General features: G+C 43.6%; 1 protein-coding gene across 1 annotated transcript in view; it reads left to right on the forward strand.

Annotated features, from left to right (window-relative positions):
- The window catches only part of MYO1E (myosin IE), a 181279-nt gene that overhangs the window by 91372 nt on the left and 62720 nt on the right, over nt 1–27187 (forward strand). The window contains exons 5-9 of the mRNA XM_016208553.2: nt 9118–9205; nt 13531–13620; nt 17590–17721; nt 20435–20569; nt 22364–22496. Coding sequence (XP_016064039.1) covers nt 9118–9205; nt 13531–13620; nt 17590–17721; nt 20435–20569; nt 22364–22496 — 578 coding nt within the window. The remainder of the gene's footprint in view (nt 1–9117; nt 9206–13530; nt 13621–17589; nt 17722–20434; nt 20570–22363; nt 22497–27187) is intronic.

The following is a 27187-nucleotide window of genomic DNA, read 5'->3' on the forward strand; positions in this document are numbered from 1 at the left end:
ATCAAAAGGATTTGGTGACTCATTGAATATGAGAATCTTGGAAGCGGAAAAGGAGATAGTCGTCACTATTGGATCTAAGATCTCTGCCCTACCTGCTCAAAAGACATTTTGGATTTGGAATCCCTAATATTTATAGTAGTGAAGATTAAAAATTAAAAGATTTAAAAAATCAGAGCAACTCTAATATTTGGCTTGTGTCTCGTCTCTACCTAGGCACCAGCAAGTGTCTCACAGATTCTCAGGTTGTCTTCCTGTCTTTGATGTATTTCAGGAACCTTCTATTATTAGTATTGGAACTCCCCTGTTTCTCTTGGTCCACCCAGTTTCTTGTTTATCCCGGCAGCACTGATTGGCCTTTGAGGCTCCCTGTCCCTCTGGCCTGGCTTTGGGACGCCCTGTCAGTTCCCACCCCTGACTGGAGTCTGCATGAGGACCGCCCTCTCGCTGTGGGTTTGAAGAGCAGGGACTCATTCTACCTTTTCCCCAAGCTCTCTGCAAATACTACCTTCTAGCCTGTGTGATTGCTGAAATTCTTTTGTCATCAGTCACAGTGTTACTCAGGAGGCAGCTAATTAATACATTATCTATAATGATAAATGTTAACCTCTTTGGGGTAATTGCTTTGTGTCTCAGCATCTTTTACTTATCTGTCATTTACAACCTGGCAAACTAGGTATTACTACCCTGCTTTTTGCAAACTAAGGAACTGAGTCTTAGAGAGATATGAAGCTTGTTTAATATCTCACATTTGAAATGTGGCAAAGCCATGCTCCAAGCTCGGGCTGCCTCGTCCACTTTTACACTCTTTCCACTTCTCTGCTGCTTTGAGTCAGCAGGTGTCAGGTTATCCGGTTGCTAATCCGTTACCACCCACAGTCACATTGTGTAGTGGAAAGAACCCTGGGGTTGAGTCACAGGGTGAATTCTTTTTTTTTTTTTATATGTCTTTATTGATTTCAGAGAGAGAAAGGGAGAGGGAGAGAAAGAGATAGAAAGTCTGATGGGAGAGTCATCATTGATCAGCTGCCTCCTGCACGCCCCCGACTGGGGATCCAGCCTGCAACCTGGGCATGTGCCCTGACCGGGAATCGAACCGAGATCTCCTGGGTCCTAGGTCAACGCACAACTGCTGAGCCATGCCCGGCCGGGCCACAGGGTGAATTCTTTATTCTGTTATGTCTAATGTGTGACCTCTGTTAGCCTCAGCCACCTCATCTGCAAAATGGAGATTAATACCTTAAAGGAAAGCTGAATAAGGAAATATACATAAACATTTTTTTAACTGTTCAGGAGTGATGTAAAATATCTGCTAGTAACACTAAAAGGAATTTCAGAGCTAATAAGTAGCTGAGCTAGGGCTCAAACTTGGCCTCCAGTGCTAAACAGTGGGTTCCTCCTATTGCATCAGCTGGGCCAAGATGAGCATTGCCATGGGCCATTTTCTTGGCAGTCTTTAGATAACATTTTGTCTACTTGACAATACTAATTGAGAAGCAATAACAGCTTTGTCTTGTTCACACTGCTCATTGTGTTAAAGACTGAGTTTTTATCATTTATGCAATAGCTTTGGCGTAACTCTTTCATTTTGCATTTTATACGTGTAGCCATTGCATGTTCTTGAGGATTGTTTTTCAGTGTCCTTACAAGGTCTTGACAGGTCACCCCTTTCTCTCTGGGCAAAGAGATGCTTCACTTCAGACTTCTTTCTTTCCCAGATCCAGCAGGACAGCCAGGAAGGCAGTGTGTGAATTGAGTCTTTGGAGAAATCTGTCCAGAACCTTCTTTGATGTGATTCTCATTCTCGATCACATCTTGTGATCACAGTGGTGCAGGCAGGCTATTATTTGTTAGTTCCAACTGTGTGTGAGATAATAAATGTTTTTGGCAGAAGCCTTACTTAAAGGGGTGTGTATCAGTAAAGACTCAGGGGTGGTTGGTTACAAGTTTGACTATACTACGAACTGTGCTCTTCGTGGAGTTACTTTGGGAAATATTGCTGATTATAAATGACTATCTAACCCATATGCGGATTTTAAATATATACCCTGGCCTGGCCAGTGTGGCTCAGTGGTTGAGCATCGATCTGTGAACCATGAGTTCACAGTTTGATTCCCCGGTCAGGGCACATGCCCAAGTTCCGGGCTCGATCCCCAGTAGGGAGCGTGCAGGAGGCAGCAGATCAGTGACTCTCATCTTTGATGTTTCTATCTCTCTCTCCCTCTCCCTTCCTCTCTCTGAAATCAATAAAAACCTATTTTAAATCAATAAAAACCTACATACCCTCATCTGAAGCAGGATAGCTCCTGAGTCAGACTGTCTCAAGTCCTTTCCTAGCAATGCCACTCACTAGCTGCGTCCCTGGGCAAGTTACTTAGCATTTCTCATCAAAGAATGGGGCTAAGAATGGCACCGACCTCCCAAGGCTGTTATGCAGATCAAGTGGCTGATATATGTAAAGCTTTCACCACAGTTCCCGTCGTGCATTAAGCACTCAATGGACGCATGCTATAATTATTACGCCCGGAATATTTTAGTTTCCTCCTTTCTTTTCACTGAGGTATAACTGACATATCAGAGAAGTCTCAGGTATACAAGATGATATGATAAATGTATAATTGTGAAATGATCACCACAATAAGTCTAGTTAACATCCATCACCACACATAGTTATAGAATTTTTTTCTTATGATGAGAATTTTAAGATCTAGTCTCTTAGCAGCTTCCTAATATGCAATAGAGTATTATTAACTGTAGCCACATGCTATATATTACACCCCCCTTGACATATTTATTTTATAACTGGAAATTTGTGGTTTTTGATCTCCTTTACACATTTCGTCTATGCCTTACCCCGTCACCTGTGGCAACCACCCATCTGTGGTGGTCACCCACCAATCTCTTTTTGGAGTTGATATTGTTTATCATCTTCTGGACAACTTTTCGGTCACTACTATGTTCACCTTTTCTAACTCTAGAATTAGAAAAGGTCATTTTGTTAAAACTGTCCTTGTAATTCTTTTTAAGATTTTTTACTTTTATTTTTAGAAGGGAGAGGGAGGGAGAAACACTGATACGAGAGAGAAACATCCATCAGCTGCCCCCCTGCACGCCCCCCACCAGGGATGGAGCCCGAAACCCAGGGATTAGAACCAGCAGCCTTAGTTGGGGTGACTCCCAACCAACCAAGCCACACCGGCCAGGGCTGTCCTTGTATCTTTTTATCCTTGGGTTATACCTTTTGAAATAAGAGTCAGGTTCAATCCTAAAATGTCCCTATGTCAAAACGGTAGGGCCTAAGAGAATAGGTCCCAGTGGGAACTTTCAGAACTTCACTGTCTCACTAAACCTCCTGCCACGTTGGCACAGTTGACCCCAAGTCCCTCAGCTTCCTGATGCCACACATCCCCCTGCCCCTTGGCCTCCCTGGCCGCCCCATCACATTCTCGCTGGGGAGCTGCGTCTTCAGCGTGCTCCTGAAGTGTCAGTGGCCCCCACCTCATTCAACACGCCGTGAGCTTGCCCGTAACTGGAAATCTAACTCAAACGGGCTTTGACATTAAGGAAACTTGTTATCTCACCTAGGAAATCCTGCGGAGGTTGTGCAGCCAGCCCCCACGGCTGGTGACTCAGTGGTTCAGGGATGCCATCAAAGACCCAGGGTCTTTTTCACTTCTCTCTGCTTCCCAGTCCACACGTCCTGAGGCTGGCGCCCTTGGCGGCTCCAGGTGGCTGCCAGCGGCAATCCCCTCGCAGTGTCCTTCCTTGCTCCCCAGAGGAGAGAGACGCCTCTGCCCCTAATCCTTCCCTTCAGTCTAATTGGGCAACTTTGTTGACGTGGACTCTAGACAGTGGCCGGGGGGTCACACGCAGGCGGCCGTCGCTGAGAGTGGAGCCAGCTCGCCCATGCTGCCAGGAGAGGCACCAGAACCAAACCGGGATGTTGGCAGGAAAGAGGAGGTGGGGACCATGCTTGCGTGGGAGCAGACTGGTCACCACGGTCCCCAGGGTCCCAGCCCAGCCTGTCTCGGTCATACTTTTCCTTGGTAATCTCATTCTCTCCGTTTCAACGCTCTTTTACACGCCTGTCACTCACATCACTCTGTCTCATCCTGAACCTCTCCCTGTGCTGCAGACGCACGTTTTCAAGGGTCCGCTGACCATCCCTGTCAGCTGCTGATCAAGACAACTTAAAGGAAATTATATATATATATATATATATAGAGAGAGAGAGAGAGAGAGAGAGGAAATTATATATATATGGGGTGTCCCAAAAATAATGTATACACTTTAACAGCTGATAGCTCAATTTTGAAAATGACATGTATTTTAATAAACACTGCCTTTATAATTATTCAAAGCGTGTGTATACATTTTGGGGGCACATCCTATATTTATTTCACAGGTACACAAGTGAACAAAGGTTACGTGTATTTCTTCCTTCCTTTTCCTCACATCTGCAACTTTTCCCATAAGCTCTTTTGGAAACAGTGTATTTGAAGTAATGTCAAGTGTACAGGAAAATTGCCGGAAGAGCTGAAAGAACCCTGTATCTGCTGCACCTAGATTCTCCAACTGGCAGTATTTTACCACGTTTGCACCCTCCCTCCCTGTCTCCTTCCGCCCTCCTCCCACCGCCCCTGCACGCACAGCTACTGATGTTACCAGTGAGGTTGGTCTTTTTCTGAACCTTTCAAGGTAAGCTGCAGACCCGCTGACTCATCCCCATTGAACCTGGCGGTGCGTGTTTCCTAAAAACAAGACGTTTGCCCGTAGAACCGGTCACAATACTCCGAGTCAGAACGTCGGCATTGGGACAGCACTTCCGTCCAGCCCGCAGACCCCGTGGACATTTTGCCAGCTCTCTCTCCTTTTTGCTCCAGGGTCCTATCCAGGAATACGTGTTAGTTATCTTGTGTGCTCAGACTAATTCACTTTGGAACGGTTCCTCAGGCTTTTGCAGTGCAGCGCTTTCTGCCCTTTACAGTTTTAATACCTGAAGGTATTGAATTCTGTAGCCTGGGTCTGTTCGATGATTCCTCAAGGTCAGACTCAGGTCATTCATTCTGGGCACAAATGTCACCCTCCGATCCTCTTTCTCTCTCTCTCTCTCTCTCTCACTCTCACACACACACACACACACACACACACACACACACACACACACACACACACACCACTCCCCACCTGGCTAACTTTACCCGTCTCACTGAGACTTAACTAGTGTGACTTGACTGACCTAGTGTGACTTCCTTTAGGAATCTTTTCCTGACACACACTCCAGTCAGGGATAGATGCCCCCCCAGGAGTCCCCATTGCAGTGATATTATAGCATTTGTGCGCTTGCCTTCCGCAGGAGGTGGTGAGCTCCTCCGCAGGAGCGACACCTCCAACCTCCAGCCTAGAGTTCAGCACGTGGCAGGGCTTAGACCATGCATGTTGGGTAAACAGATGCACATACAATTTTTGCTTTAAAATTTTATCTTTCCTAACATGCAAACAAATACAGAGTTGGGAAAGCACCATTTCAATTACATTAACTTGATCACTTATAAGAAACAGCAGCTGCTGTGGTTAAGAACCTTGAGGCATATTTTGAGACGAGGAAGGGGGAGAAGGCAATAGACTCCTAAATCCTCCAACAGTAGAAATGGTTGACTCTACTTATTCTATGGGGTGCCTCTGAAAGAAATATGACTGGAATATTTTTACATGTGCTAGGAGTTGAACTGAATGGAACACACCATTGATTTTTAAGTGAGGAACAACCTTCAGACTAAGAAAAACAATTATGGTCCTTGAATTCAATTATTAATATACCCCTGTAAATAGCCCCCCAAACATTCTTTCCATTTCTTTGAAACTTTAGCATGTGTTTTCATTTCTACAGCTAACGCACACAGAAACTACATTGTTTCCTACTTGAATTCAACTTTGTTTTAAATTTGCTTGGCTGATTCCCAGCCAGCTATACAAGATCATGGGACTTCACTTCCACTTCTGATTTCCAGGCCCTGCCCTTAGAGGCTGGGATTCAGTAGGTCAGAAGAGGGGCCCAGACACGGGCCTTTATTACACACTGTGCAGCTTGTGACAGGCTGCTGGACTTAGGAACCAACAGGGGGCATTTTTCTAATTGAAGGCACATACACTTCTACAGTGTTTTTGGTTCACTTTAGAAATCAAGTGAAGGCAGTCAAGAAAGGCTGCCTATAACCATAAGCCAAGCAAATTGCTCTAACTGCTGTGAGATGCAAAGCAAATAATTTGGGGTGTGCTCTGTAATTTGTCTGGTACCTTCACATTCTTTTAACTTGGGTTTTAGCCCAGGGGAAGAAACAGTACTTTCCCATCCTGAAAGGCCAGTATAATCATGTTTGTATATACTGTAAGCTTCACGTAATTATCCAACATTCCATTTTTGTACCATATTCTGGGCAAATTACCAGCCTCTGATCAATAAAATTTCTTTTTAAGTGTCTGTAAATTGAAACCAAGGAATGAAAATTCCGATCAATGTTCAGCCAGAACTAATTATTTTAAATCTTCTGAAAAATATCATGGTTACTGAGAATGTAGATTCCAACTTTTGGACCTGGCACACTTATTTTAATATAGGAAACGAGTTACTTTCCATTATTTTTCTTTTCTTTTGCTTCCAGCAAAAGAGACGAGATATTTCATGTCTAACCACATCATTAGCCAAAGACACAGTGCGAGAATCACTATGCTTTTATTTCATAATTCTGATAGAATTTGCTATTTTTCCCCTCCCTTTCACATGCATGAAATGAAAATATGTTTACTCATCATGGTATAGGAAGTTGAATAGTAATCTAAAGAAATTGATCCTCGTTGAATATCATTGTGACATGTGATCCCACTTTTTCTGGAAATGCTGTTTTTAAAAATCTGAAATGTAGGTAGTTGCCTGCCTCAAAAATGTGAGCATTGAGAGAAATCACAGAAGAAACAAGAGTCATCCAAATACCAGCCTCCCAACAAGTCAACTGTTTTTTTCCTTGTTTCATTTCCATTCTTGTCCACGTACCATTTTTACATAGTTGTAATTAACCCTATGGATATATTATCTTCTGCTTAGGTTGCTGCTTTAGTTGCATTGTCTTCAGGTTGCCACATAGTTTTCTAATTGTTTTAAATGTTTGTGTTATATTATATTGGGCGACTGGACCATTGTACTCTTGGACTTCCCAGTAGTCTTGAATGTCTACATTATTTACAAAGTTAAAAAATGGAGTTTCATTGTTGACAAGACCTGTGCTTCAAATGAGCAAGAGTGTATATTTGGACCCTGGATCTAGCATATAAATCATCTGAGTATATGGACCATTTAAACAGATAATTTCCTCAGGGAGCTGAAATATTTACTATACATACTATGTCTGTGCCTGTGAGTAAGCATGTTCTTTGTAAATGGAATGGCACGTCATCCCAGACTCACTGGGTTTCTGTTTGCCATGGTATCTTCCTTGTGAAATTTCAGGTTGGTTTCCCTAGGCATGTGACACAGCAACCAGGAGCTGAGCACTGGGATGGCAAATGAGTTGCTTAGATGGGTTCAGTCCTTCCTTTGAGGTTCTCAAAGAGTGTTGTTTCCTCACTTTTCCCCATAATCTCTCTAATTCAAGAAATTTGAACAAAATTCTGAGTCTTGCTATGATGGCTACTTTATTTATTTATTTGTCTTGGTTTTGAAAATATAAAATGTTTCCAAAATATGTTTCAGTTTCCTTTTGGGGGTAGGAATAACCTGGTTAGATTTTGTACCCTAAGCAGATGTTTCCTCTTTTCTGAAGTAACTAAGCAATTGATAACAGTTCATCAGGTTGGGTGTTCGTAAAAGAACATTTGTTCTGCATCCTAAAACTCTTGATCATCAACTGCAAACAAAAATATTGTCTGAATTTTTCATACTAAATCCCACCAGTTTACATGATATGGATTCCTTTCATTAATACTATCATGGTAACACAAAGGCTACCAATAGAGATGAGATAGCTGACTGACTTAAGCATGTTTTGAATTGATGACATCATCAATTCAAGGGAATTTTGAAGGAAGAATGGGTATTTTGTCAAGCAGACTACATTAACAAAAGGGTTTCCCCCTACTGTAGGACCACAAAACGGAAGGTAGTCTTTGTTATTCAGGATATGATTAATATCACCTCATCATTTAATTTTAGGACTTTAGTTTTAAAGTTGCTTGCATCAGTTCAAGGCACGTGGGTTGAAACCTTAGAGTGCCTATTTCTTCTTCTTAATTTTTTTTTTAATTCTCACCCAAGGATATTTTTTCCATTGCTTTTCAGAGAGTGTGTGTGTGGGAGAGAGAGAGAGAGAGAGAGAGAGAGAGAGAGAGAGAGAGAGAGAGAGAGAGAAACATCGATGTGACAGAGACACATCGATTGGTTGCCTCCTGTGGGAATCGAACCCGCAGCCAAGGTACATGCCCTTGGCTGGAATTGAACCCGGGTCCCTTCAGTCCGCAGGCCAATGCTCTAACCATTGAGCCAAACCAGCCAAGACTTCTTTTAAATTATAAAAGTAATATATGCATTATTAAAATATTTGGTAAACAATGAACTTTGAAAGAAGTCTTCCATGATATCTTTTTCTTTACCAAAACCTCTGCTAATATTTTGTGTTAGTTCTAGTCTTATTTTCTTACGTACTTTTTTTCTTTACATTTTGGCAACCTGTTTTATATATAATTTGAATTGGGTTTATTTCACTTAACATTACTTCATATGCTTTTTTCCTGTGTTTATACTCTTCATGTCAGTTGTAATTTTTGTACAACGTTCCATCCTTCCGATATTCCATAATGTTCCTAAGTTTGTCCCCTCTTACCGGGCACTTGGAATGCCTAATTGTCTGTCACATACACGATGACGATTATTAAGACCCGGGTCCGCACACAGGTCATGGAGGTGACCCGATCCCGCCATGATTTGCCTGTCTCAATCAGTGTTGTGAGTTTTTTACTGAATTTCTTTACGGTGCCTGCTTTCCTTTTTGTTTCGATGGGGTGGTCAGAGGGGAGGGAGCAGGTTGTAATCCACTTCATGGGTGGGTATTTTTGTCTTTCTTTCCTCAGTGGCGAAAGTGGTGCTGGAAAGACTGTGGCGGCCAAATACATCATGAGTTATGTCTCCAGAGTGTCTGGAGGGGGCCCCAAAGTCCAGGTGAGTTTGTGATGTGGCCCATTTTGAGACCCTGTCCTATGTGAAATGTAAGAGGTTCCATCTGCTGTTTGAAAAAGAGTTTTACTTCCACAGAAATGATATTGGTTCTATAACCAACGAACTTGAGATCCTCAAAGAAATAGCATATTAGGAGATGGAGATACCAATATAAAATGAGCTCCTTCAAATCAGTGAAAAGATAAAAAATCGAAAAGGAAAATAAACACAAAAAGCATGAAAGACAACTCAGAAAAGGAAACATAAATGACTCATAAAATGAAAATTTGCTTACCCTCATGATAAGAGAAGTGCAAATTAAAACTATACCAAAAAACTATTTCTTAACTGTCAGAATGGCCAAAATTTCGTAGTGTTTTAAACATTCTGTTGGTAAAAAGAGGGACATAGTCCCTCTCATACATTCCTGGTAGGAGCATAGTCCTTCTCATACATTCCTAGGATGTGTGCTTTTCTGGAGGGCATTTCAGCAAACTCTATCAAATCGACATGCATGCACCTTTTGACTCCTTAATCCTGCTTAAGAGAATGTATTCTTTTTTTTTTTTTTTTTTTTAATATATCTTTATTGATTTTAGAGAGAGGAAAGGAGAGGGAGAGAGAGAGACAGAAATATCAATGATGAGAGAGTCACTGATCGGCTGCCTCCTGCAAGCCCCTGCTGGGGATCGAGCCCACAACCCAGGCATGTGCCCTGACCGAGAATCAAACCCCGATTGCCTGGATCCTAGGTCAACGCTGAACCCCTGAGCCACACCCGGCCGGGAAAGAGAATGTATTCTTTAGATGTGCTGAAATGTATGCAGAATGATACTCGTATAAAGTGATTTGATTTTTTTTTTTAATGTAAAATACTGGAAACATCTTAAATGTTAATCAGCTGGCAACTGGTGAAATAATTTATGGTTCACAATAGAATTGAATATTAGACAGCCGTAGAAAATGAAGCTTCATGTACTGATAGGGAATGATCTCCAAGATATATCATGAATTGCAAAAAGCAAGGTTCAGGACATTTTGCATAATGTTCTGCCATTTGGGAGAGGAAAAAAGAGAACATGTATCAGTATTTTTTTAGATATGTGTAACATTTCTCTGGAAGGATATATAAGAAACTGACAATGATTTCTTCAGGGAGGGAATCTGGGAGACTAAGGGAAAGGCACACTCTCCCTATATATCCCTTGAACCTTTTTTGAGTTGAACTATGTGAATAAATTTCCAATTTAGGAAATTAAAAATAAAATTAAAATGGATAGGGAGAGAGAGAAAGGAAGAAGGAAAGGTTAAGAGTAGAGAGTAAACATTAGGAAAGGGGGAAGACCCAGAGAATGCAGGAGAGATGAAAAGAAAAGGAAGGAAATACAGTGGTCCCTCGGTTTTCTAACGTGATCCGTTCCAGAAGACCGAGTTCTGAAACATTAAAAACCGAGGGATCCACAGCCCACAGGGGCCTCAGGATCTTGCCCTCAGCGGAAGCCACGGGGCGTGTTCGACTCCCGAGGCCTGTTCGAAAACCGAAGCATCTCCCTCCAGGTTTACGGCTTCCTAAACCGAAATGTTTATCAGTGGAGATGCTGGAAAACCGCGGTGCCCCTGTGTAGTACAGGCAGAGAGCACCACATTCCAGAGCACAGGACGAAGAATGGGGTGCACGCAGCTCTGCCTTACTCACTGCCCAGCCATGGGGATCTGTGCTGAGAAACGCATCCTCGGGCCTCTTGCTCCTAGGAACGAGCCCGCACGGCAGCCCTGTGCAAAGCAACAGCAGATTAAGTCAACACGGGAGAAAAGGATGCGGTCAAGAGATGTGATAGCACGAGAGGTGTGAGGCTTCTGCCGGTGTAACTCGCCATACGTTACAGCAAACTTTTTTATATAAAGGAAAGAGTACACTCTAAAATAACAACAAAAAGTATAGCATAATAAATACATAAACCAGTAACATGGTCCTCTATTATCATTATCAAGTGTTATGTACTGTGCACAATTGAACGTGCTGAATGAAAGGAAGGTGTAGAGAAGCACCTCCCATGGAAGGTTGGTGCACGTCACATACATAATTTAAAACTTTCGAGTAGGCATATTTTAAAAAATGTGAAAAGAGCCCGGCCGGGCGTAGCTCAGCGGTTGAGCGTCAACCTAGGATCCAGGCAATCAGGGTTCGATTCCCAGGCAGGGCACATGCCCGGTTGCGGGCTCCATCAGTGACTCTCTCATCATTGATGTTTCTGTCTCTCTCCCTTTCCTTTCCTCTCTCTGAAATCAATAAAGTTATATTTTTTAAAAAAGATTAAAAAAAAAAATGTGAAAAGAAGCCTATGAAATTAGTATTTTAAATCCATTTTATTTAACCCAACATATCCAAAACATTATCATTTCAGCATACAATCAATATAAAAAATTGATGAGATATTTTACATTCTTTTTGGGGCTACATCTTTGAAATCCAGTGTGCATTCAGCCCTTACAGCACAGCTTAGTGGAGACTAGCCATGCTGCAGATCAAAGCCACCTGTGGCCCATGGCTGCCATATGGACTGTGAGTGCAGCTCAAGAACCTAGCTCGGTGTGATGCAGGCCACTTACTTTTTTCCATTCATGTGATCACACCCTCTCCCTAGAAAGCTTGATACAGAGACAGGAATCCAGGATGCTGTTTTGTGGGTGGGCAGTTCCTTAACCGTAATTTGCTTTGTCTTTTCCCCAGTACACTTACCACAAAATTCTATTGGACATCTTGATAGTGGGTGGATGGATGGATGGATGGATGGATGGATGGATGGATGGACAGATAGATGCGTGATGGATACATGCGTAAAGATTCTCAGTTAACAAGTCAGTAATTAAGGAATACAAGAGACAAGAAAAGCCTTTCTTTTGTTCTGTCTCTACGAGAAACTGTTGATGAATGGTGTAGGTGTGTCTGACCAGCAAACAACAGATATAAAGGATTAGTGAAGATCCACATGTCAAAATTAATTTTACAAAGAAAAGCAAGGTTTATATAGCAAGGAAACCCATGAGTTTTTAAAAGGAGAATAGTTGGCTTGGAAGTAATATTTCTAAGCTTTGAAAGGAACCCCATAGAAGGACCACCCAGGATTTGCCTCTGGTGCCATCACTAATGACATGTCCCTGGTCGGTGTAATTCCAGTTCTTCCTCTTCTGAATGCTCAGGAGGGTACCAGAGGGAACACTTTGGCTGTTGCATAGTCAATTAGCAGTTAGTGCCTTAATCTAGTCCTGTTTTCTCCAGACAATGACTTAGTGGCCAGACTGCAGACATTTAATGTTGACTTTCCTCTTCCTGTTTTCCTATGAGGACAATGATGCAGAGCTCTTGGCTTGAAATTAGTCAGTAGCTACAGAGCACAAACCAAAGACTTGTTATTTCTGGAACATGTTTAACCATAGCATGTGAATAATTAGAAGTACAAGGAATGACTCACTTGTTGAAAGACCTCTCCAACATCAACTCCTATCTACTGAGCTATCTTGCCCATGGGGTGTTTTGCACACTTCTCAGTCTGGCGCAGAACTAGGGTGTTTGAAACCCCAGTTCTTCCCCAGTGGGCCAGAAATTGTTCCGTACAAGCCAGCGTTTGCCCTTGCTGCTCAAAATGTGGCTTCGTGCTGGCAGATCCAGCGGCACCGGGGAGCTGATTAGAAGTGCAGACTCTCGGGGCCTGCCTCAGACCTACTGAATCCCCATCTGCATTTTAACAAGATCCCCAGGTGGTTGGCACATATTAAAGTTTGGGGGGCACAAAAGTCTGTCTACAGCCTTGTTTGAGGAGGAGAAAGTGTTTAATTTCCCTTAAGGTACCTGTCACTCGCAGTAAAGAGGTGGAGGTGGGGAGGCAACAGGGCAGTGAGAGCAGTTGGGTAGAGAAGGGACAGTAATAGGAAGGATTTTAATCAGAACAGCAAGGAGTTGCCCCTTCGTGCTTCACTGTCCTTCCTGCTGTGAGTCCTGGCACCCCAGGGAGCGCAGGGTGAAGCACAGCTGGTGTGGAAGCCCAGTCCGGGAGTGTTTGTAGATTCTGATTTACTGGAGAAACCCAGTATTCCTGGCTCCAGGCCTCCTGCTTGAATCAAGTCAAGGGAGTTGGAAGACACAGACCCACAAACAGGTTAAAGTCTGTTGAGAGGAAAGAATAAACTTCCAGAAACGGCAGGGACATGTGGATTTGAGGCCTCTCCCCTTCCCAAGTTCAGAAACCAGGCCCTTGGGGAGCGTTTGGCTTTGCTCAGGATGGTCGGTCGTGGTCACCTTCCTAACCCCTGTCTGTTTGCTGTGACAGCACGTCAAGGACATTATCCTGCAGTCCAACCCCCTGCTGGAGGCCTTCGGCAACGCCAAGACCGTGCGGAACAACAATTCCAGCCGATTTGTGAGTCTCTTCCCTTGCTCAGGAAGTGCCACCTGGTTGATGTGGATGTTCTCGATTTAAGTCCGGTGTCCCCAAGGCAACGGGGCTTTCCACGTATCGTCGGGAGGCCGCCTTTCCAATCTTCTCTTCATTTTCTCTAGCAGCCTGCTCTCAGGCTTCAATTTGCCCTTTAACTGAAGTTATTTTTGAACCCTGGGGTATAAATCAGATAATTTTTGAAAACAGTTCTCAACTTGAGTTGCCTTAGTAAGGAAAATAAAAATTGGTGCTGGAGCAGTTTGCTCTGTGGCCCTGGAGGAAGGGCCTTCTTTCCCGGACAGAGAAATGAATAGATTCGGTCCCAAAGCCTCCTCGCTTTGCTCTAGCATCGCAGACTGGGTCTGCGGGGGATGAAGGGAAGGGGCCCTTCGACCCGGCACCTTGGGAGAAACCTCCTCTGTCAGGCAGAGGGAGCCGGCTGCCTCCCCACGCCCGTAGCGTGGTGTGTTTGTGTTATGTGCAATCATGTAACATCCTCACACCCAACCATGACTGGACACAACCTGACGGATTGCCTCCTGACCGGCCCACTTAGCCAAGGTCATGAAAATGTCAGCCGAGTGCATTGTCACGAATGCCCATGGAAACGCTTTTCTGTCTGTCTCCTGAGAATTGGAAGGCTGGCAAGGATGAAAATAAATATATTCCCCTTGACAAAAAGCCACATTTCCAAAAATCTGAGTGTTTGCCCAGTAGCTTGGATTTATGTAGATTTTGCATCTTATCCCGTCGTAGATTATGTCTGGCAGTAAAGCATTCAAGGAGCCATCTGTGAGGCGGATTCTGGACCGTTTAAAATAAATCAGTGGGAATTTTGGAGGAAAACGATTTCTTTTTTTCACCCTTCTGTTTTGTAAGGAAGCTTCTGTTTTCCAAGAGAATTCTTATTAAGCTCTCCTGCAGTAATTGCTAAGTCCCCTGGTGATTTATATCTGTCAGAATTGCCCTCATTTCCCTTGCTGCTCAATATTATTCAGACTATTTATTCATTTGTTGATGTCTTATTTTTTTTGCTCAGTGCCTGGGTTGCATTATCTTAAAGAGGTTTCTAGGTAATGCAATGGGAAAGAAGGTGGGAATGAGTTTTCCACTTGACCTTCTTTTCCCTTTCCATCTCAATCTGCCTTGTAAAAATGGACTTGACCAAATGTAACTCTCTTGCTACCCATGGCCCCCCTTTTGCCTTCCTTAGAGAACAGAAAATCATTAAAAATCAACATTTCTCTTGATTTTTTCCAATAAAAATTATTCTTTGTCCTTGGACAAGGATGATACATTAGTCAGTTTTTGTAAAACAAGACAAAAATACCCAGCAATTTTTATTTTTCTGATTACAAAATAATGTCTTATATCCCCAATGAAAAGATGGGAAAGACTAGAGATGGGCAGTTCACACACACACACAGTCACATCTAATGGGCATAAAAAGATATTCCCACTAATAATGAGAGAAATGTAAATTAAAACCATATATCATTTCCTGTCTCTGAGGTGGGCAAACATTAAGGAGATTGATAATACCGGGGAAAAGAAACTATTGGTTGAAAATGGACACATTTTCTCTGGAAAGCAATTTGGCCACCTTTATCAAAATCGAAAATGTTCATTGTCTTTGACCCAACAATACTTTTAGGGTATAATATCTGAGTTCTCTGTTGATAATGAGTTTTTTAAAAAGATAACCATAATCTGTTGTTAAATCTTTTATAAAAACAAGTTAAAGAATAATATTTGCGATATGGTCCAATTTTCATTTTAAAATGCACATTACATAAAACATAATTAAGAATAGAGGATCGACCAGCTCTGGCCAGTTTGGCTCAGTGGTTAGAGGGTCAGCCTGTGGATTGAAGGGTCCCAGGTTCAATTCTGGCCAAGGGCATGTACCTTGGTTGCAGGCTTGACCTGGCCCCGGTCAGGAGGGTATGCAACCAGTCGATGTGTCTCCCTCTCTCTCTCTCCCCGCACCTTCCACTCCCTCTGTAAAGCAATGGGAAAAATATCCTTGGTTGAGGATTAAAAAAATAAATAAATAAAAATAAAAAAATAAAACAAAGGACCCAAGATGGCAGTCAAGTAGGAGGAAGTTACACTCACCTCCTCCCGACACCATATCAAAATTGCCGCTAAAGCATAGACCAATCAGCATGGACAACCGTCTGAAGACTCGTTTAGTTGAACACAGTCTTATAACTAAGGACATACAGAAGAAACCACGTTGAGACTGGCAGGAAGAGCAGAGGTGTGAAAAGGGCTGGCCCCGCAACCACGTGCAGCAGTTGAGAAGCCAGAGGGATATGTCAGCTGCAAAGATCCCTCCTAAGGAGTGAAGGGTCTCAACCCCACCGTGGGCTCCCCAGCCTCCAGCACCAGTGCTGGGAACAGGACCCCACATGACATCTGGCTATGAAAACCACCCTCCAACCAACTGAGCCACACAGGCCAGGGCTCACCCGGACTGTTTAAAATTCTCAGGTCCGGACACCATTCCCCGGAGGCTCTGATTTACTTGCCTGAGGTGACACCGGGCGTCGGCATTTCTTAAAGCCTCCCCAGGTCTTTCTAACAGGTGACCAAGGTTTCAAACCTCTTCTAGAAGAACTGGAGAGTTTGCCATTTACAACGTCTTCCCTTCTTAGATGTGATGTCCTCTTTGGTTTCATTCCTACCCCCACATGGTGAGGGATGGGGGTTACATGGACGGACACTGAATCACTCCTTCCAGAGCATGCCACAAGGAAAAGATGAAGAATGGCCACGATGGGAAGCTCAGGGGATCTTGCTCAGCAAGCTTTGCTCAGGAACCACTGTAATTTGGGGTAGCAGTGGTCTGTGCTCCCTCTCTGTGCCTGGTGCTTCTGGGTGCTTTGGGGTTTATTTGGGGGGGGGGTGGAGTCATCAGATTAAGACAAATAGACCATTAGAGGGTAGCCTTCTTCTGTAGATTTTCGGATACCTGGAAACGGCGAGTAACTTAAGAACACAGCAGGTTCCGGGCGCTCTGGGCAATAGGAAAAATACACGATGTGCTTTCCTTGTCTCTAGTGAGTTTATGGTTCTAGTCACAGACTTGCGGCCTGGCAGACTTCAGCTCTGAGATGGGTGGAATTCAGCATACTCATTTTTAAAATATTACATATGAACACAGTTAGGCCGAGCATGCTTTCCAGTTTGACCCCAGGCCACACCACTCCTTAACGCCTACATTCTTATCTATTTCTTCATTTACGTTTACCCCTCTAGACCTTTCTGAGGAGTGGAGAGAAGCTAGATTCTAATGAGATAAAATAAAATGTCATTTACTTAACAGTCTGGGCAGCTTTTCCAGCTCAGTTCCAAGGTCGTATCCTCCTTTGTTACCTATTAGCAGTAATTTAAAAGGAAACATTAACCACAGCAGTAACAAAAATCTCCACACCCATAACTAACTGGGAAGAACTTTATTTATAATCACGTGTTTTTATTTTATATAAGAATTTTAGATGCTTCAGAGGTAGAAGGGATTGCTGTTGCTCAAACCCAGTAAGATCTGTCAGAGGGAAAATTTGCTGCTTCTAAGAGGCTGATCGAGTTCACTCTCGGTAGATCAAAGGGACCATGGGATTTTCTGTCCTATTCTTTACAGCTTCCGGCTTAGCAAGCAGGCCCCTACTCGGGAAAATGGGCAGGGAGTATAACATGTCCTTATTTAGTCGGGCTAGAATGATAGATTCTCTCTCTCAATACAGAATTGTGTGGTTGGACAAGAGTCTGGGCTATTGTCTGATAAAAAAAATAATAAGTCAGGAAATCTAGACCAGAACTGGGAATAATTCAGAATGTATCTAGCATTAATGAATTTCCTTGAATTATATACCATATCTAAAGCCTATTTGGAACATCATGTTTTTGTTTACTAACCACTGAAGGAAATCCCTAACTTTCTTGCAGGGAAAATACTTTGAAATCCAGTTCAGCCCAGGTGGGGAACCAGATGGTGGAAAGATCTCCAACTTCCTTCTGGAAAAATCGAGGGTGGTGATGAGAAACCCTGGAGAACGGAGTTTTCACATATTTTACCAGGTTTTCCTTTATATTTTTTCTTTCCTACTTCCTTATTCCTTCTGCACATTTAAATTTGTTTGGTTTCTTTTTCTCTCTCAGCAATCAGGTTTAGACAATCTAGCCTGCAAGCCAAGCAGCCTTTATCACACTAGTATGTGTAAGTCAGAGTACAGAGAATTGAAAGAATGAATGGCCCTAACCGCACAGGAGAGTGAGTTCTAGTCGGGGTGAGAAGACAAACATTTCCCAAAAGTTCAATAATCAAGAAAGTGTTCATATACGTCAAAACAAAAGCTTGATTCTTTGCCAAACAGAAATTCATGTGGGGAGACTTGCCTGGGATGGTAAGGAGAGAGATGTCTGGTGGCCTGGACAAAGAAGCGGAGGCGTGAGCCAGGCCTCAGCCAGTTTGCAAGGGCAGAAGTCTTCAAAAGGTGGACTGTTGGACCAACTCGGAATAGGCTACGGAGCTACGGATCTTTTTTTTTTCTCTCCTTTTTTCCATCACCATTTATTCCCCTTTCCCCCTTTATTCTCTCCTACCTCCGCCCATCGGCTACTGGTCTTTAATATCAGGTCAAAAAGTTTTGACTTATACTCTCAGAAGCCATGGAGACTTTGGAGCTAGAGCGGGGGTGGGGGGGAGGCGCTTTTAAATTGTGTTCCAGTCTTAGGTAGTCATTTGATTCAGCTATTTTTAAAAATGTTTTTAAGCATTTTAAAAATATAATGATACCGTAGACCATTTCTTTATGTATGAGTTTATATATTCATATTTCATATATTGGGGATCCACATTGAATTTCTTTGAAGAAAAGCCTGCGACTGTTTTGTCTTTTATTTTTGTTTTGTTCCAGTTTGAAGATCACTGGATTAGAAGGAAGTTAAACTGTGTTCATAGCTCACATTCAGTCTCATAGATGTTTTAGATGATGGCAAACAATTCTTCTAGCTGGTATCTGTTGGTTGAAAGAATGCATAAATGACCAAAAGCTTTTGTGAATTCAGTAATGCTTTTAATTGTATTAATCAAAGCAACATGTACAGATTGAAAAATAGTTTTGTGTATCACACACATAGTATATTATTTATGAGGCACTAGAGTGAAGTTCATAATTGTTTCCAGGACCCCTTTCATGTCAATAAATGCCAGCCCCATTCCTCACCTCCACTGCCGCGCCCCCAACCCCCCAAGAAGTCGGGTTGGAAACCAGCAGACTAGGGGCTGTGAAAGCGGTGAGCTTAGGAGAAGGTGGAGTTAAAGATTCTGACATAAAGCTGAAGCTGTGAAATAGACGAGACTCCTGTGGGAGTGAGTGTGGAGAGGAAAACCATGTCTCTACAGGACTGGGGACCTGGGGACTGTCTGCCGGTTAAACAGGCATTGAGAAACCAGGCAGTTAGTCCGGGGAGGAAAGCTGGGAACCTGCAGTGTCACCAAAGCCGGGGAAGCTCAGGGGGATGAGCCAGTGGATCAGATGCTTAGAGCTCTTGCAGGTAAGGGATGGAGCAGAGGTCTGGAAACCAAGAAAGGGCTGTTGGATTTAGCCACTGGAAAGTAGTCACAAGAGTCATTTCATCAGAACGGTGAGGGGAGAAGCCAGGGTGCAGGTGGTTGAGTCGTGATGAGAAGGTAGAGTCTGCAGCTTGAAGTCACTGAGTCAAGGGAATGCTAAAGAAAGCCAAGAGCACCATGTGTTTGTAGACAGAAGAGAGTTGGGCGTGAAATGCACGTTAGGGGGCTTTGCGATGTGGGTGGGGAGAAGATCGAGGAAAGTTTTTTCTCAGACCAAAAAACAGCAACAAACACACAGAAGGGAAAGACAAGAAGAGGGTGGCTCAGAAAGATTCCAGAGAGACTAGGAAGCAAACTAAGGGAGCCTGACGTCATGGATGACCTAGAACTTCTCAGCAATGGGGATGAGGTTCCCTGTTTTGGGGACGTGTTGCTGAGTTGACATGAGGAACTTGACCACAATGGAGAAGTGTGGACAGGAACTGCTCTATTTTCCTGTGCCCCGTTGAGTGGGCGCCAGCGGGCCACTGGAGCTGGCTTGCACGGCTGTGTGCATCCCTCTCTCTCTTCCTTCAGGGGCATTGTCTTAGCAGTTTGAAATCAGTCAAGGTAGGAGTATTTACACCATGGAAACTGGCAACCCTACAGATCCTTCCCTTCCCGCAAGAGTTGATAGTTAAACGTTTCCAGCAATCACTGGTGGGAGCCCTTTAAGAGGGTCTTGCTCAGACCTAAGGCAGATTTCAGAGGTGGGACAAAAAGCCAGGGACAGGCATTTGGTTCGGAGGTTTCAGCATGCCAGAGTGTGGGGCTTGAGGTGGCTTTTTAATATGCACCCTGCAGAGAGAAGCATGGAGGGGCCCACTGCACTTTAAAAAGCCATAGGCAAGTTGAGCAGGAGTGGAATAATTATCACCTGGCTTGGTTTCCACTCTCCTGCGGGACCTCACCACTGAGGCACTGCCGTCCATTCCGCATATTGGACAAGAACTGCTCGGGTCCCGCAGGTCTGATCAGAGAGTTAAGAACCAGAATTTTCAGAGATGACTTTGGGCTATCACAAGTAGAGCAGAAATCCTGAAGCCCCGTCATATTTTGGAGACGAGGACCACCGATCCTTTCGGAAAGCAGGGCTAGAAAGTCCCATGGCTCATGTTCAGGGGTGGTGGCTGCAGGGCCACATCACATACACACCCCTGCTTTCTCTTGCTCCAGCTCATCGAGGGCGCCTCTGCCGAGCAGAAGCACAGCCTGGGCATCACCAGCATGGACTATTATTACTACCTGAGCCTGTCTGGGTCCTACAAGGTGGATGACATCGATGACAAGCGGGAGTTTCAGGAAACTCTGGTAAGTGCTGGAGCAGGGCCAGGCAGGATCTGCTCTGCAGACCGGGCGTTGCTGCTGGTAGAAAGGGCAGTGAAGATTAGCAAAGCCAAGAGCGGCATGAAATTTCCACCTCCTTGTCCTGTAAGCAGTCCATTTCGTAAAACACATGTTGAAGCACCCTTAAATAGCCACCTGCCCAGCTACAGAGGACCACTTAATGATTTGAGATGGGAAAAAAAAAAAAAATGTGACTGCACCCTGGCCGGTGTGGGTCAGTGGTTAGCGTGTTGGCCCAAGCACTGAAGGGTCACAGGTTTGATTCTCCGTCAAGGGCAGGTACCTGAGTTGCAGGTTCGATCCAGTACAGGCACGTACAGGAGGTAGCCAGTCTCTCTCCCTCTCCCTCTCTCCCTTCCACTCTCTAAAAATCAATGGAAAGAATATCCTTGGGTAGGATTAACAACAACAAAAAAGGTGAATGCATCATTATCCCCCCTGCAGAAGTTATGATTAACAGGTAAAAACTGTTGTGAGTAACACATTTACCATACCTGTTTGCTCACAGGATGCACAATTGTTGAGCTGTTTCCTTAGAAATGCAAGGCGGAGCACTCTTAGATCTTAATCAGGTTAGACATTTTAGGACACCTTCAGGCTTCTCTTCAGCTCTGTATATAAGTACAGGTCAGAGTGCTTTTCACACAGTGTGCATGTTATAGTACAAAGGGTGAACCCAGGTCACACCCTCGGGGAAACAGCTTAGTAAGTCAATCTAGACCTTTCTGGAGGTGGGCTAGTCACCCATTTAGCCTCAAAGAAATGCATCACCACTGCCCTTTGAGTCAGCTACCAGCCTGGCTCAACCTGAGCCCAGATCCAGAACCAAGGGGAGACCCTGAAGGGGCATTTGGAGGCACAGTTTGAAGGAAGCTGATACTTGTTCTTGAAAGGGGCAGGATGTATTTTCGGGGTGCCAGAAAAAAAGAGGACATCAAGAGCCACGTGGCCTCAAAGGAACTGGCTGAAGCAATACAGAGAAGAGGCCCCTGCATTGGTCCTAGAGTAAAGTTCCTTTAAGATATGGGTATCGAAGATTCAAGCCTTTCAGCTGCTTTTATTGAATTTTATGGACCTTAGAAATAAGACTTCTCCGATAATAATGTTATTTGATTTCCTGGAGATTTTTAATTGAGATATTCTTGCAAGTACAATCTATTCTCAGCCCTCCCAGGGAAGGGAAGGACCTCTCAGCCTATTTGGAGTAGCTGGACCTAGGCACCAGTGCCCTTAGAGGGAGAGAAGTGGCACCAAGATCACACCAAGGGATGAGAACAGGCATGTGGACCGTGTACAGCTGCTGCTCCAGCTCAGTCTTTCCTCCTGCAGCTCTCTGGCCCTTATTCCTGGAGGATTGCGTGCTCTATTTAAGGACAGAACTATGTTGTTGTTTTTTGGGCGGGGGGGAGGGGTTAATTGATTCAGAGAGAGGAAGGGAGTGGGAGAGAGAGAAACATCGATGATGAAAGAGAATCATTGATCGGCTGCCTCCTGTACGCCCCCTACTGGGGATCAAGCCCTAAACCCAGGCATGTGCCCTGACTAGGAATTGAGCCGTGACCTCCTGGTTCATAGGTCGACGCTCAACCACTGAGCATCACTGGCCTGGCAGGGATAATGTCTTAGCAGGACTTCCAGCTGCCATCGCAAGCTAAGCCGCATGTAGCTGCACCATCCAGTCTAAGCTTGGGCTCTGTCATTACGTGCTTACAAAGCCGGTAACCTGCTTGTGTGGCTGATTTCTCTTCCCGCCTCCAGCACGCAATGAATGTGATCGGGATCTTTGCGGAGGAGCAGGCACTGGTGCTGCAGATCGTGGCGGGCGTGCTCCACCTGGGGAACATCAGCTTCAAGGAGGTTGGCAATTACGCCGCCGTGGAGAGTGAAGAGTGTGAGTAGCTTTGGCCCACGGTTGTCAGACGAGGGGAAACGGTTGTTTTGCTCCAGCAGAAGTAACCCACCGCTTTCTTTGCTTAGATCTCAACCGGGGTATTTTGGGAAGAGATGAGAATTCTTTTGCATCCTGCTGTGGCAGAACAAAAGGGCCTGTGAGCGGCCCGGCCTCTTCCGTGCACCTGCCCCTCTCCTCCCACCTTCCACATCAACTATACCAGAGTCACACCCATAGACCACTAATGAATTTGTTTCAGTTTATCGTGAACCTTGGGGAAGTCTGACAGAATTCCACATCTAGGTTTTAAAGCGAAGTGATACTTTAATGAAGATTAGAGTAATAGCTAAATAACCCAAAATATGTGTCTCCTAATAAGAGCCTGTTCTGTAACTGATCTCCAGGGTCTGCATTCACCTAAAGGTCATGACGAGCAAGTGATTGGATGTGTGTAAATACGGACAGCTCACAGATTCCGTTCGCCCTGTGGGCTGGATTAGATTAGATTTCTGAAAATGGGGAGAAACAAAATTAAGAGCATTCACTATTGTGTTGATGTTGCTGATGACCACCTCTAATGGTCACCTCTGTAGCAGTCAGAGCCTGAAGACCTGAATGACCATTTTTGCTTAGTTCCTTCCTGCAGAGACATTATTGGTTATGTACAGCACAATCCACCACAATCCCTGTGGCGTGTGACTGTTGCCTCTTAGGCATCAGATGGCTTTCCAGGCTGCTTTCAGAAGCCACCCATCCTTCAACCACCCAGGAGGACTTTTCTTCCTTTCTCAGCATTCTTTAAGGGTGATAAATTTAGATGCATAGTAATAAATAGTATCCCACTCATTGCTGACAGTGCAGTGAGGCTATTTCCATTCCAAATAAGGTTCTTTTTATATTTTTGTTTTCTTTTGTGATAAAGGGAAGTTCTGCTAACTTCTGATGTCTGTCCGATAAAGAGCAAGATGACTTATGTTTAGCAGGGGAAGGAATGGGGTGAAAATAATAAATATACAGGGTGTCCACAGAGTCTAGAAACATGACCTAACAATAATAATAACTATGTTTCTAGACTTTGTGTTTCTTACCCTTCACTTCTAACAAATGCATGGGAGTGTGCAGGAGGCTCATTAGCACTTGGCCTTTTAAACATTGAGAGTTTTGGTTTCTGTGGAAGTCGACTGGATTTCTCTTGCCTTCTTGGCTGGTATAATCCTTTACTGCCCCTTTATGCTGGTGGACAAAGTAAGGGCTCTGACACAGCCAGCGTTTCCCCACGTGCCTGAGCCAAGACGTAGCCTCCTCAGACAACTGGGGAAGGCCCAGGATTGGCAACTGCCTGTGAAATGCCCTGATTGGAAGAGGTGGAGAGATGGAGACCAGGAAAGGCTGTGCTTGAAACCAAGGAGGTCTAACAAAGAAATGTATCCCCCTTCAAATAATTTGTTTTCTGTTCAGTTGGTAATACCTTAACATGGTCCAGATGGGTGCGCTGTCAACACTTTCCAGATTACCCTTTGCTAGTGAACCTGTTCTCTTCCCGAGTGGGAACCAAGGTTTCCAGTCTCTTGTTTTCTTTTCAGGAGATACGTGCTCCAGAGCACATCCCCTCATTTTTCCTCACGTTTGTGTATTAATGGGAACATACAAGGTAATCTACAGCTGCCTTTTCATTTAACATTATAGCATAAAGTTTTATTTTACATCATTTCACTGAGGAGCTTAATCCTTTCTGTAGCTACATAGCATTTCATTGCTTGGCTGTATTTTAATTTATTGAACTAGTCATCTGTTGGTGGACATTAGGATGGTTTTGGATCTTCTGCTATCACAATACTGAATGAACACTACTAAAATGAATAGCCTGGTATGTGTTGTCTTTCGATATTTGAGTACACGTATTGGTGGAATAAATTTGTAGAGGGAAATGCTAGCCCATGTTTTTATCATGGAAGAAAGCAAACTTCCTCTAGTTATCGTAGGGAAAAAATGGTAAGATTCCCATCATAGCTGAAGCAAAATAGCCATTAATAACAACAGATTTTGTTGTTACCTGACCTTGGATTAATGGATCTATAGAATTTCCTGAGTCAAACCTTTACATTGCTGAGAAGTCAAACAAACCTCGACTTGGGCACATGTGTACCTGTCATTATCAACAGAGTAAGATGGTGTTTTGGAAACAAGCCTTGCTCAAAAGATGTTAAGTCAAATTAACCCAAGAATTTTGTTGAAGGAAAATAACACAACATACGTAACAAGGTGGAGTACAAGTGGCAACACCCCTCCTTTGCTCCGCTAATTTTTATTTAAAAAAATTTTTACCTTGCTGTTTCTTTTAAATTTGTAAAATGGAATTTTGTTCTGCTGCATCTTGGTCAGTTTCTTTATCTTCTCTATACTTCACATGTTAACGGAAAAATTAAATCTGACTTTACTCTTTAATGCACTAATAGAAATCTATCTTCATTATCAAAATGTGCTGAAACATTACTTTCTAGCAGGTTCTTTTATGTTCTACATAATTCTGATTAACTATACCAGAGTTACATCAGCATTTTTACCTTAATCAATGGCTGCTCCCTCCTCCCCCTCCCCAGGGCCTCCAAGCCTCTGCGGCTCTGGTGCAGCCACTCTCATGGAAATTCACAGCCTGAAGGAAGTCAATATGAGCAGCCCTGTCATTTCAGCACCAGGGCAGCCACTAAAAATACGAGGTCATGAAAGGTTATACTTGAAAAACGTGGCATGGATTTTTTTTTCAAAGCGAGTACTGGATTTCCTCTCTAGACTCCTTAGCTGTTTCCCTAAAGTTTGTGGCTCTGGATCTTGACCAAATCCCATGCCTCGTTTTCCGAGTGCCCGCGGTCCTTTACTTGTGCTCTCCTACAGAAGAGGTGTGAGCCATGGAAGTATGTACGGCATGTTTCTTTTTCAGTCTCATCTGCTGTTTTGTCTCGAGGCCCCAAGGACTTAGTCCGTTTGTTCTATTTCTTTAGCTATGGTCATAAAGATAATGGCATAAACTTCTTCACCAAATAGTTAAACCGTGTCCCCGTGTTAGCGTGGTTTATAGGCTTGGCAGGAGCTCATATTTACAAAACTGACAAAATGGGGCTAATTGTTGTATCAGACTATTCACTGTAGTTACCATGAAGAGTGAGGGACGCTGTTGAATTTATTATAAACCATTGACAACCACTGTGTCAGGTGAGATTCACATGTCCCTGACTGTCCGCCTGGTGATGGTGATGATATCATAGCCTTCCTTCATGAACCTCTTCTATGTCAGACACTTTGGTAGATGGCTCTTGATTCGCACAACCACCCTGCATGTGTCTAATCTGATTTATAGGCGACTTATGTCTTTGCTCTGTACAAAGGTAATTTTCTCTTTAGTGGAAGACACATCCAGGTTCCCAAACACATGTGTTAACATTAAAACTAAACTGAAGAAGGTAAAGAGGGTCAAATATATGGTGATGGGCACACAATGCAAGATACAAATGAAGTAGTATAGAATTGTATACTTGAAACTTATATGATGTTATTAACCAGTGTCACCCCAATAAATTCAGTTTAAAAAACTAAAGGAAATGGCCATTAGTAAATTAGTGCATTTGATTTTGTTCACATGCCCTTTGTAAAAAGGAAGCTGCCTACTATCAGAGCCTTTCTGTGGAACACTCACGTAGATCATCTTTACCTTGCTCTGGCATTACACTTTTTCAAAATGCAGTCACTGACTTCATCTCATTGGAAGAAATGTCATCCTGTTCATTCTAACACCATCTGTGAAATTCAAACACATTGTCCTTTATTGGGAGGCTTGTGATTTTTGAGCATTATCATAGTAAGGTCTTTAACAAAATGTTTTTATCAGAGAATTTTGGTAAAGATTTATGCAGAAAAAGAAGACTCATGGTCCAGTTTAGAATTTTGATTCATGTCACAAAAATCTCTCATTAATATTGGAAAAAATATGAGCAACCTTTCATGTCCAAGGGTGGTGTCACTTACTCGCATTATAATGTTTTAACCAGAAAAAAATCCCATTTATATCGCTAGCCCTCCCCTTGGAGAGTTTCACAGCAGAAAACAAGTTGCTGAGCCATGGGAAAGCCACGCACTGCATGTCCTCAGGGTGAGGTGGGTGTGCTGTGATGTAACACCAACACTCCTTTCATTCCATACACCATGCCCAGAGAAATCTTCTTGTCATACGCCTCTTCAGAAGCCACTCAGGCCCCCTTGGCTCCAGCCCGAATATCTCAGACCACTCAGTGATCTCTACTACTGGAACTCGTCCTAACCTTTTAATCATCTACCTTAACTTTCAGCCGTAGCCAGTGTCGGTCTGCTCACTGGACCTCGACCATGTCTCTTGCATTCCTGCCTCCTCACTTTTACACATTCCAGTCTTCTCTCTCTCATCTTCTGCATCTATACAAATCCTGTCCATTCTTTTAGACCCTGCCCGAATCCCCACACCTTCCTCGGTCACCCTAGCAAGCAGCGATACCTTTCTGTTCTAAATTCCTCCAGGACTTTATTATCTGCCCGTGTCACATATTTAGCTTTTAGTAGGCTTCTTTATTTGGCAAACTACTTTTGCCTCCCCTAGATGGTCTTCAGGATTTCTTCAATGTTTTATGTCCTGCCCTCTCTCTTTAACCCTAAACCTATTAACT

Source organism: Miniopterus natalensis, chromosome 1 (assembly GCF_054644295.1).
Source record: "Miniopterus natalensis isolate mMinNat1 chromosome 1, mMinNat1.hap1, whole genome shotgun sequence".
Lineage (NCBI taxonomy): Eukaryota > Metazoa > Chordata > Mammalia > Chiroptera > Miniopteridae > Miniopterus > Miniopterus natalensis.